The 12784-nt window shown below is 38.8% G+C and overlaps 1 protein-coding gene across 1 annotated transcript; it reads left to right on the forward strand.

Annotated features, from left to right (window-relative positions):
• Nucleotides 1–5256: 5256 nt before the first annotated feature.
• LOC112155298 (poliovirus receptor) lies at nucleotides 5257–11170 on the forward strand. The gene is made up of 5 exons (XM_024286829.2): nucleotides 5257–5345; nucleotides 6502–6672; nucleotides 9786–10109; nucleotides 10194–10493; nucleotides 11046–11170. The coding sequence occupies exons 2-5, from the start codon at nucleotides 6531–6533 to the stop codon at nucleotides 11141–11143; spliced, it is 864 nt and encodes a 287-aa protein (XP_024142597.2). The 5' UTR covers nucleotides 5257–5345; nucleotides 6502–6530; the 3' UTR covers nucleotides 11144–11170.
• The last annotated feature ends 1614 nt before the right edge of the window (nucleotides 11171–12784 follow it).

Consider the following 12784-nt stretch of genomic DNA (forward strand, 5'->3'; position numbering starts at 1 on the left):
AGGTGATGATGCAGCTGAGAGTGGAAACAGGCGATAAGTAAGAAAATTCTTTACTTCTGTATGAAATTATAAACAAAAATTTTTTTTTTTCTTTTACCTTCATAGATCCGAAAGTCTAAGAAAAGAGTGACCAGCAGAACTGCTCGGTTCAGACTGAACATGGAGACCATCAGAAACTAAGACAGGAAATTGTTGCTGCTAGCATTAAAGTGAAGGAGGTGCAGAGAAAAGGAAGTGGTGGCTCAATATCTTGCTGAACTTTGTGCCTTAAAAATATAGTGCGGAAGAACAGAACTATGCTATGAAAATACAGTCACGTATTATATTCTAATGCTCTATGGTTCATAAAATTCTTATTTGGGCTTTATTGATGCCTTCTTTGTAAATACTTCCTATATAACTGAAGGTAAATATAGAAATTGGATTTTGTTGATTATGAGGAAAAAAAAGTTTCTAAATATGTGTGAAAATATTCTTTAATTCTATACTATTATATTTTTAAACTTAACTTCTAGACTTCACCCGTGGTGCAGAGGTAGAGCGGTCAATTTCTCATTGGATGATCACAGGTTCAGGTTCCAGCTTTGCCCACCCATGTGTTGAAGTGCCCTTGAGCAAGACACTGGAAACCCCATTTCCTCTGGTGTTTGTGCGGTAGGTTAGAGACAGTGTTTGGCAGCGTGTGAATGGGTCTGTGACTGTAAAACGCTTTGGGTCTTCATGGAAGGAAGCACATTTTACAGTAATAGCATGTTTTAATGGATGACATACATGTAAATGTACATATGAGATCAGTTGTTCAAATTAAAAAACATCTAACTTGATGACTACAGTTTTATTAATTTATTTAAAAAAAATCCTTCCCAACCATCAATGGTAGTTTCTCCTCAAGTTTGGGTCCTCTAACAAAGGCCTGGTCTGAAGGTGCTTCTCAGTATATAAGGGAGTATTACGATTGGAAAAGTCAGGCTGCTTAATTTGGCCCAGATCCAGGTTTAAAACCTTACGTTTAGTCTGTATTCAGACTGATTTCAACCGGACATGTCTTTTCTGAACCAAAGCTTGTAAAAAAAGAAAAAAAACACACATGACCTAAGATCTCTTCTGTTATTGACCAGGAATTACGAGGACGGGGCGAAGCAATGAGAGAAAGAATAACGGAAGTCCTGCTCTTTAGAAGGATGTCCAGATAGTTTACTTATTTAAACTTTATATTTCGCTGAACAATTTTGAACAGTGAAGCCCGATGAGAAAACTGTTGTAATATTGGCCTAATAAGGCAAACTTGAGTTGAGTTGAACGTCTGTATCAACGTCAGGTACTTTGCTACGGTAGAGTCATGCTGCAAGACTGATACTGAGGAGATGACCCCTAAGAAGGTACGCTAAGTGTTAATGACGTAGAGATTGTCGGGAAAACAGTGCGAGAAGCAATGTGTATCACGTTAAAAGTTGTTTTAATGAGCCAACCCCATTTCAATGAGCTGTTGTGTCTCATCATTGTTCTGCTACGGTGGCCATTTTGGTTCAGTTGTTCCACTCCGAGCATGGAACCTATTCAGTCTGAGAAAACTCAGTGCAAGCCAGACTCAGTCTGATTGGAAATGAACTGAGACCACTTTAGAAAATGTGTCCAAGAGACGTTCCTGGTCCCGGACCAGCGTCCGCTTGGGTCGAAAGTTTGTTCGGGGGAAACAAACTCTGGTTTTACTTTAACCGAACCAAATGTGTCCAGTCTGAATGCACCCTTAAGCCTTTGTCACAACTGCCCTTGCAGGTTGAATAGTCACAAAAAGTTTATCTGACTTAGAAAAGTAACACTTTTAGCACTGGTCTACAGGCAAACCTTCTACCTTCTTCTACTAGGACATCAAATGGTTAACTTCAGAGTTGAATGAATTCAAAGTTTAAAACTCAGTTTTAGTCTTTCCGGTTTACGATACCAAAGACAAGTGAATGGTAAAGTTTTCCATACGATCACAAACCGGATGGGTCTTCCTATGATGTTTCTGACTGAATGCATCAAAAAATTAAGCTGTTGTCATTTTCCAGACACTTTTATTCAGAGCAACCTAAAAGTTAGAAAGACAACAAGTGAAGTCAGTCAACGATCAAAATCAGTGTGAAGCTGTGAGACTTCACTTTTTAGCTGCTTTGTTTACATGTCACTGTGGCTTCTGTGTGATGATTTATGATGTTCATTTAAGTTTAACTCCTGATCTGCAGCTGTTGTTAGCAGACATCAGTGAGTGAGAGGACTTGTAGACCTTGACAACCACAAACTCAGGATACAAGTCAGCCTCAGTGTTCTCTGTTTCACACTTTACAAAATGTGTTGCTTTTCACTTACAAAGCCTTTCATCACAGTTAGAATTGAGTTTGAGATCTTCACTGAAAATTAGTTATTACAGCTAATCTCTGTTGATTTGACAATGATTGTTTTTTTTAATCTATTTATTTATTTTTATTTATTGATTTAATTACGCACTTTGTGTTAAGAATAAAGATATCTGAGAACATTGGAATATTTTATCAGCGCTTTTCTTGTGGAAATCCTGATGCGGCCCAGCCTCACCCAGAGTCTACCTCCAGCGGCCCCCGGCTAAATTGAGTTTGAGAATGCTGAATTAGACTATCTATGCTCTAAACTCAAAATTATAAACTATGGAGGCCCGTGAGCAACGTTCTTCAGTTAGCTTTAGCAGCACACTGGAGTCATGCACACCGGAGAGAAACTGACAAAAATGTCTCCTTTAAGTTTCTTTTTTTTTTGTGCTTCAAGCTTAGCAGATGAGGCGACTGTGTTCATAATTTAACAAAAGGTGAGTAAAAACGATATTTATTTTATTGGAATTTGTAAATAAAAGCGCTAAAGACTATGCTAGCTTTTAGTAAACGCTATATCACACGTAAAAGATCTTTTAATAATGTACCTATGCTGTTGAAATATCAGGGTAAACATGTGTAACTGACAAACAGTCTCAGAGTTTTACATTGTGCACGGAAAGTGTGTAGAAAAGCAGTTTTGTTTGCACCGTTTGCGTTCATCATCTCATTTCTGGAGATTTAAAAACGTCTTACATGCTTCTGAAAATACTTCTGGACTTCTTATCCAATAGATTGTTGTTTTATTTATTTAATTTTTTCTTAACCACGCATGACTGTGTCAACAGCCACCAATCTTTATTTAGATTTACGACAACATTAAGTTCAGGCTTCCTGTCACGTACATATTATCATAAATGTTTGTGAGCATGTAAACAGGAGACATGCAATAATCCCAAAGGTTTGCATACAGCAACATGAAAGCTCCATGTTGGGTCAAGTTCTCATTTATCCAGGTGACATCCTAAAATTCAAATGATACTGATACTTTCCTGAAGGAAGAAGTCCAGATGCCAAGACTCAATTTTAAGATAAAGATCCAGTTATTCTCCTATATTTTTATTGTGACATAAAAAAGTCATTTACATTTTTTTACACTAATCAATTTGTCTTTGTTTTCAGATTGACAGTGATGTAATCTCTTTAGAAGATGCACAAATGGCACTTCACATCCATTGCTGTGGAGTCTGCAACACGTCATGGCAGAAAAGGCGTTTTTGCTGATTTACTTTACTGAACAGTGATAAAATGACACAAGAAGTTTATGTGACAGGTTGTTCTTTTTGAGAAGTCTCAAAAAGTAGAGTGTCTGCTGTGCTTTTTTAACAATCACTGAGGTGTTGGCGCTCCATGACAAGTCGTCTTTGATCTGTGTGTCCAGAAGCGAAAGTCAGCCACCCTCTCCACACAGTCCCCACTGATGTACAGCGGTTGAATGCATTCAGCCCTCTTTCTTCAGAAATCCACAATCAGCTCTTTGTCTTTGCAGCGTTGAGGATCAGGTTGTTGTCTTTACACCATCCGGTCAGCTGCTCCACCTCCGCCCTGTATGCAGACTCCTTTGTGTCCGAAATGAGTATCACGACTGTGGTGTCATGGTGTGTGTGTAAAGGGTGTATAAAAGAGGGCTCAGCACGCAGCCCTGTGGGGAGCCAGTCCGGGGGCTGATGTTTCCAGAGACGTGGGAGGCAACTCGCACCCTCTGAGGGCGATTTGTTAAAAAATCCTGAACCCAGCAGCAGATGGAAGAAGACAAGCCCAGTTTTGATCACTTGGCCACCAGTCTGAGGGGAAGAATTGTATTAAATGCAGAGCTAAAGTGGAAGAACAGCACAATTCCCCAGCAGGATGGAGGGTCATAGCAATAGCATCCTCTGTCGATCTATTAGCTCTGTAAGCAAACTGGTGGGGATCCAATACAGGTGGCAGCTTTGAGATGATGCGACTTTGGACCAGTGTTCCAAAACACTTTCATAGCAATTGGTGTTAGTGCCACTGGACGGTAGTCATTCAGGCTGCTGATGGTCTTTTAGGCACAGGAACAGTAATAATGATGTATACAAAGAATACATGGAGAGGCTGAACTCTGTCTATGGTTGTACTTAACTGTAAAGTGGACCTGTGGCTGGAGAGTGGCCAGTTTGAGTCCTACAGGTTTAAACCTGAGTGGCGGACTTTGGAGCTATGCAGCTGTGTAGTTTTGAACCAGATCTCAGCTAATAGGTGTGTTTGAGATCATGCAGGCGGATTTGGTGCTACACAGATCGCCTGGACTGTGGTGCATGTTGGGTAGTTTGGACTCTCACGTCTCTTGTCAATCATCATGAAAATATAGCGGGAAAGAGGCAGATGCAAGGCGCCCACTCAGGCAGGTGCAGCTGGAAATCTGGTGCTGCGCTGCAAGCTGTCTTGATGACAACAAAACATTGCATTGTGGGAAATGGTGTTCTGGCAGTTCTTTACTTCAACGTGATTCTGATCAGAAATGAGTGGCGCTAAGTTAAGGAAATCTGCGCATTTTGTTACTCCTCTGGAAAATAGTGAATCCCTTATGTAAAAAATTAACAATATTTTAACTAATTGGTGGTTTTATGTGGTAATGTCGCCTTTAAAAGCTAACTTTAATTTAAATTTTCATAAATTCTCTGGGACAATCGATATTAAATTAACACAGCAGCTATTTTTCATCTGTTGTCCACAGACAGATGTTGATAATTATTATTAAAAACATTATAGTAAAGTTCACACTAAGGAGGAGACATCCAACGGAATGTTATGGACATCCCCAACTTCCTGTTCTCTGTTCTGTTCTATTTAAACCAGCTCTTGCATCACAGCCTTGCCGGAACGTCCCAGCTTTACAGCTACAACTACCTGCTCCAGAAAAACTCAAGCTCCAGCTTGTCTTTCCTGACCTGACCTGTTTCTGCTCCACAACCACCCGTTCAGCCTGTTCCCTTTGTGAGTACCTCTCCACATTTCTCCTGGATTGGATTCCTGTGTACCAGACTCTCTTTCAGTCTTTGACCTCCCTTCTTGACTACGGACAAAACCTGCTCCTCCCTTGGCTGTTGTGTTTCTTGTTGCTTTTTATTGAAAAAAATAAGCTATTGAATGACTGTCAATATGGCTTTAGGACAAACTGATCAACAGCCTTGGCCATGATGAAAGTAACAGAAGATATTACAACAGCAATTGATGAAAAGAAATACACAATAGGATTGTTTATTGATTTAAAAAAGGCATTTGATACTGTTGATCACTCTATTTTAATTTCAAAGTTAAATCTGTTTGGGGTCAGAGGAGTGGTTCTTAACTGGTTAACCAGCTATTTGCATAAAAGGGAACAATATGTTAATGTCACTGGTCATTCCTGAAAATGCATGAATATTGAGTGTGGTATCCCACAAGGATCAATACTGAGTCCTATTCTTTTCCTTTTGTATATTAATGATATTTCGGAAGTCTCAAACATATTGAGACTTGTTCTATTTGCTGAAGATACAGCTATGTTTTGTTCAGGAAAAAAAATGAAGTCGCTTAATACAAAATATTGACATAGAAATTGTCAAACTTAAACATTGGTTTATTAATAATAAGCTTTACTTGAATTTAGAAAATACAAAGTTTATGGTTTTTATTAATAAAAAATAGGAGGACGTAAAACTATCGACTGATGGAGTAAGAGTTGAAAAAGTTTCTGAGCACAGATTTCTTGGGTTAATTTTGGACAAAAATTTGTCTTGGAAGCCACATATATCATATATAAAAAGTAAAGTGGCTAAAACTGTATTTGTTTCGAACAACATTAAGTATTACTTATCCTGTCATGTGTTAAGAATGTTGTACTGTTCAATTGCATTGCCTTATTTCACTTATTGTGTTGAAGTGTGGAGTAATACATATAAAACTCATTTAACACCGTTATACCTACAGCAGAAAAAGGTTATTCGAATCATTCATAAAGTTGGATACAGAGAACATACAAATGCTTTATTTGTGGAGTCAAGATTGTTGAAATTGAAGGAGATCACTACACTGACTCAGTTGTTCCTGCTTATTCTCCTGGAGTCTTCAATAAACTACTGTCATCTGCTCTATTTTGGCTTGTCCTCAGAACCACCAAACCTGACAGAGGAAGAGACTATGGAGCGGCTTGGAGTAACAGCAGCGAGCCGAAGACCCAAAGAAATAACAACACCTGTGTGTTCTGTTGCAGGACTTTTCAATGTCATTTTGAAGATGTTTTTGTTGACCGCTTCTCATTTGGAGACGAAACACGTCAAAGGTTCGTTTCCTGTTTTGTCCTTTACATGTTTCCATAGAGACACAATGATGACATGGGGAAAACAGATGCTATTTGTATACAGTAAAAACTGTGTTTGCTCTCTGCAAAGGTCATGTTGACAACATTCTAATTTTACAACAAATGTATGCAAATCCGCTGTTCTAGCTAGCTGCCTCTGCTTCTACTGCTGCGACATGACTGAGAAGAAAAGTCATTATTTAAAGATAATCACTCTGTAACTATAAGAGAACAAAAACAGAAGGGATATTACAAATCAACTTTATATATATATATATATATATATATATTATTTTAACAGGAACCAATGTGCCACCGACTCTTGAGGGGAGATATTACCCTTAAGAAAAATGTTTACTTCACGTATAATATGTTTTAAAGTATAGACAAGTATATTTTCCCAAGTAAAATATACTGGCAGTTTATTAACAAGTACACTTCTAGGAACTACCTTTGCCCCATTTTAAAACTTTAAGTTTATGAAAGTGCTCTTTGAAGTATATCTAATGTAGCTTTTAGTTTGGCAAAAATAAACTTTTATTGATTAGTACATAAAAAAATGTTTTTGTTATTAAACTAGAAATATCACAAGAACATTTTATCTTTGAGGGGCAAACAGACTAAATATTAGGGCCTGGAATTTATTTAAAAGAAAACATTAACCTAATCGCAATTCATCATGACTAATTTCTTTCAGTTACAGTGTTTGCCAACCACTTATCTGCGAATAATTAAAAACAAAACTTTATATTTAGAATATTTATATACAATTAAGGCTGTGCATCAATTAAAAAAATCAGATTAATGTCATTTTTGAGTTGAGATATGCATCTGAATTGGAAGGTTTATTCAAATATTAGATTTAAACAAGTTTTTTTTGTTCAACTGCAATGCATTGTGGTCTAAATTCGCTAATCTAGTGAGCATCAATGCACAGTAGTTTTTTGCAAAGACTTCTGGGAAATTTTGAGTGCACTCAATTCTGGAATTGGTAGATTCGGACATCACTAGAAAATAGGGCTGCCACAACTACCTGCCTATTGAAATAGTCGACAACTAATTTAATATCAAATCAAACTTTATTTATAAAAGCACCTCTTATACTGTGAGCAACTTGAAGCGCTTTACATTTAAAAACAAACATACACGGTAAAAGCAAAGCGCAAAGACTTTTTGGATAAACCAGAGAGCAGGGCATTGCAATAATCTAAACGACTAAAAATAAAAGCATGCATCAGCACCTCTGTGCTGGCAAGAGAATGGATTGGGCGGACTCTGGCAATGTTTTTGAGATGATAAAATCCCAACTTAACGTTTTTGATATGAGGGATAAAATCCAGCTCAGTCTAAAAGAACGCCCAAGTTTCTCACACAGTAAGAAGGATTAGAATTATTAAGGGTTAGTAAAATTCTCTCTCTCTTGTCTTCAGGACCGATGATTAAAACTTCTGTTTTGTCCTGGTTGAGCTGACGGAAGTTTTCTGCCATCCATGACTTGATGTCTAAAATACAATTTAAAAGTGTTTATAGATTCAAGGTCATCAGGAGACACCGCCATGTAAAGCTGAGTATCATCAGCGTAGCTGTGAAAGTCAACGTCGTGTCTCCTGATGACATCCCCAAGAGGCAACATATGCAAATTAAAAACTATGGGACCTAAAATTGACCCTCGGGCAACCCCACAACTTAATGAATTCTTGAGGAGCATGTATCCATACTTACATAAAAGTGTCAATCTTTAAGGTAAGAATAAAACCACTAAAGAACATTCCCAGAAAGGCCCACTAGACTCCTAAGTCTATGTAATAAAATCAAAAAACAACTCAGCCTTTAAATAGTGTGGAAATAAGGTGAACAACCTAGTGGTGAGGCAGCAACTCAGCTGGATCTTTTTTGCTGGTACAGAAATGTTTCAAACGAGGCCGGCATTAATCTGATAACTTCAGATCATTACTATCTGTATTTTGGATCGATCTGGCCTGTACTACTTGTTGTACGTCAATTTTAAATAGAATTGTTATTGTGTTTTAGTAGAACCTCATTATACACTGATGAAAAGAGATGTTTGAACTATTCGTTGCAACCAATGATAATCTTGTCAGCTCCCACCATGATGGGACCATGACATGATTAGCTGTTAGAAAATCCTCTGCTTGTCATGGATCTGGATCACTCCACCCTGTCAACTCCTCCCAGCTGAGCTAATCAGTCAATTGACTCCACCTGAGCACCTCCCTTCTTAAGGAGCTGCAGACCTGCAGTTGGTGTTGGATCGTCTATCGCCTCTGCCCTGTTGCTGAGTCAGTGAGGTCCAGTGTGTCTCTGTTTATGACCTGCCTGATCCAAGCTGCTTTCCTCCTGCACTGACCTGACACCTTCTTCTGGAGCCCTCTGTCTGTTTGGACTGGATTGTCTGCTGTGCCTGTGGATTCCCAAGGTGAGATGGAGACCAGATGGATTCCAATCAAGTTCTGCTCTAGTCAGTCCTCCAGTATCCCTCACTCCTCCCTCCACTATCAAGACTCCCCCCTCCTGAGAAAAGACTGTTTCTTCACCTGTGGACCATAGACTTTTCCCTGAAGCTTTTCTCCATCCTGATCCTGCCTGAGCCTAAATAAACTTTTTCTGCTGAAGCTTGTAGTTCCAGGGGTTTCCTTATCAACATCCTGACACTGCTAGAGATCCAAACGGGGATGTACAATAGGTCTTTATAAATGGGTGTCTGTCAATGCATAATGCACTTTTATAGATGTAGTTTTCAAAATAGCCACAATTTAGATATGTATATCTATTTTTTTAAGAGCATATGTGCTGCACATATGCTCTAAAACTATGTGAATAACCATGACACAAACATTTCCTTTTGGTCATGCTGCAGATGTCTACATATATGCATAAAAGACGCCCCTCTTAAGGTTAAATCCAAACATGGGCTTTTCTTTTATAAATGCTATTAATGTACTTTATATGAAAACTTCTTTGAAAATGGGACCACAATCTGTTAATAAGTTACCTTCTTATAAATATTGGACTTCTTGATCCTTAATTACTTTTTTTCAGTGGAGTAACGTAAGAATGTTTTTCCTGCTCCACAGCGGACCATAGAGTGGAGGTTCTGCTTGGAGCAACCACCATCCTACCCTGCGAAATCATCGGCACAAGTGATCGTCTGTCCCAGATCACATGGCAGAGAACCACCAAACAGAAAGATGGTCATTTTTTGACAATTAGGCCCAACAATGAAGTCAAATATAGCAATGAAGAAGACTTGCGATTTGAATTTATTGGGAATTTTGATGAGAAAAATGGAACTCTGAAGTTTTCTAATGTAACACTGAAGGATGAAGGAAGCTACACATGCATCTTCAGCTTATTGCCCAGTGGAAAACAAAGCAGAACTTCACAACGTGTAGTACTTGGTAAGATCTGGCTGTTTACATTGTTCTTCATATTATTGTTTTTAAGACATCTTGGGTTTTTTACTTTTACTGGTATCTTTTTAGTGCCCCCAAATACAAATCTGATGTCTTATACACCCATTGAGGGAAATGAGGAGGTTCCTCTTGCAACCTGCACAGCTGCTGCCTCCAAACCTAAGGCAGAGGTGAAATGGATCAAAGGTTCTCTGGAAGGAAAAGTTCGAGAAGAACTCAATGAAACTCAGCATGCTAATGGGACGACCACCACACGGAGTACGCTGATTGGAAAACCTGAGAGAGAGATGAATGGTCAGTCGGTGAAGTGTGTCGTCTCAAGTGAGACAATAAAAGAAGAAATCCTGGAAACCAATATCCAGGTCCACTGTAAGTATCTTCAAATGTTCTCTAAAGCATATTGATGATTTTGATTGTGGGAAATGCAGAAAGAATGGGGAAAAATTCAGGCTCAGAGGAGAAGACAGGTCAAAAACCTTAGGAGTGACACATGAGGAAAGACTTGGGCAACATGTCCTCCTTTCATACCTACAGAGCCTTCTAGACCATATGTCGAGAGAAGACCAGAGAGTCACCTCTGAGAGTGTCATTGGCTTTCTCCTTCTAAGAGGAGGAAACATTTACAGGAAGTAGAGAAGTCAAATGTTCAACAAAGGATAGCCAGAACGAGCATATTGTTGTTATGATGTTAAAGACGGATTAGATAAAGTGCCAAGAGGCTCATCACCAGGCCTTTAAATGAAGCTGTAGACAGAGAATGGGGCTGTTCTAGTCTTTTTCATGTCTTGTTCTTTTGTCTACTTAGGTCAGGGGTCACACATTTTTTTTTCTTTGCAAAAATTGCATATCAAGATACTTTCAAACCAGTTTTATCCCTGTAGGACTGACATTCATCATAAACTTTTTTTGTATTTATTGCAGACTCGCCAGGAAAAGTCAATATTATTGAAAAATCCAAAGTCTCATATGAGTGTGAAACTGAGGCAAACCCAATTGCAACTTTTACCTGGAAAAGGTAGAGTAATTTGAAAATATGTCATAAAATCAATCTTATCAGATACACTAAGCAAATGCAGTGTTTCCATTTTGGCATGTTTGCAATGTCTATCACTTGAACACACTTTTGGGTTAAACTTAACCTTTGTCTTAAGTGTTTTGTTTGGTCAAAGAAAAGTGATATGATATAAACTATGTCACATTTACCCTAAAGTACGGTTTGTTTGAATGCTGTGATGAGTTACGTTGTGTTTTCAAAAAGATTGCTTAGTCCAGTGGTTCCAAACCTTTATTGTGGCTTTTTTTTTTTTTTGGTGTGGGCAGTTTGCTTTGTCACTACCAGGATTCAAAATTACTCCTGTCTTAGCATCTCACAGAATAATATTTTGTCTTTCACATCATGTGACTTTGGGGGCAGACGTTTTAACCTGGAGGCCTCAAAACCAGCAACTTCAGAAGAAAAAGCTCTGGCATGTTTGACCAAAATATTCAAGAATAATGGTAATAAAAGACACAAGGATTTTCTTTGTTGACCAAAGGAACTAAAGAATGGCTCTATTGTGCTGCCCAACCTAGAAGGAGAAGTCGATGGAAATAAAATACTCCTTTGTGCTTTTGCAGTAAGGTCCCCAACCTTTTTGTGGCTGCGGACTGGTGAACCCGTGAGGATTTTACCACGGTCCGGGGGTTGGGGGGTGGTCATGTCGGGAATGGTTAGAAACTAGTTTATTTTACAATTATAAGATCATATCTTAAACAAAATAAATAAATGGGAACAAAATGTAACAAACTTATCAACTATTGATGCTCAAAAAGAAACAAATCAGACTACTTTGAAGCTCCATGCAAAACCTTCAAATGAAACATTTTGAGGGGTAGATGGTTTTCACAAAAACCTAAACTCGTGACTGATCGCCCCTCTCCTTGCACGTGCCGCACAGCTCCTTTTCTCCTCCACTCTCCCCGCCCTGCTCTCTGAACTGCTCCTCTTTTTTTTTTTCTTCTTCATGGAAGTACTTGCATTAATCAACCGCGTGCTCACAACTTCTCTGAAATGAGCATCCGAATGGATAAGCTTGATTTAGCATTTCTGTGACCATTCTAATTATTCATGAAAGTCACATCTCTCTCCAAACGGTTACGGTTTGTGGGAATCACCTGTTCTTGTGTCTGTTCTGCCCCTCATTTGTCCGATCCATTTGCAAACAAAGCTTCCACATGCAACTTCTCTCGTGTTACACGCCGCCAGACTGCTTTTAGCACTCAAGCTAATCAATAGAATCGGGTCGATTTTTCAAAATAAAAGATTTCCGTAATTCTCCCCCGGCCCGGTGGCTAGGGGTCCACTGATTGGTACCAGTCAGCGGCCCGGTGGTTGGGGACCACTGGCTTAGACTACTTGCAGAGGTGTACTATGGCACGGTTCATTGAACCAGGGAACAGTACAGTTGTCCTGTGACCGTGAAAAATCACAGCGTAAATTATGACCTAAATTGTGTGGCACCACATTGTGAGTTGTCTATCATGTTTATCATATCTTTAAACTTGTGACAGTGAAGCATCAAATTACCCAGAAAAGCTAAACTGCTCTCGCGTGGCAGAGAAATGCTTTGACCAGCAGAAACTCACACATCAAGGTTTTTTTTTTTTTTTTTTTTTTTTTT

This window comes from Oryzias melastigma, linkage group LG21 (assembly GCF_002922805.2).
Source record: "Oryzias melastigma strain HK-1 linkage group LG21, ASM292280v2, whole genome shotgun sequence".
NCBI classification, from domain to species: Eukaryota; Metazoa; Chordata; class Actinopteri; order Beloniformes; family Adrianichthyidae; genus Oryzias; species Oryzias melastigma.

Excerpts from the sequence above, each read along its gene's own strand:
- LOC112155298 (XM_024286829.2), top strand. The coding sequence starts at position 6,531 with ATGGAGCGGCTTGGAGTAACAGCAGCGAGCCGAAGACCCAAAGAAATA. Across the intron at positions 6,673-9,785 it reads GGAGACGAAACACGTCAAAG|CGGACCATAGAGTGGAGGTT; the intron begins GTTCGTTTCCTG and ends CCTGCTCCACAG. Across the intron at positions 10,110-10,193 it reads TTCACAACGTGTAGTACTTG|TGCCCCCAAATACAAATCTG; the intron begins GTAAGATCTGGC and ends GTATCTTTTTAG.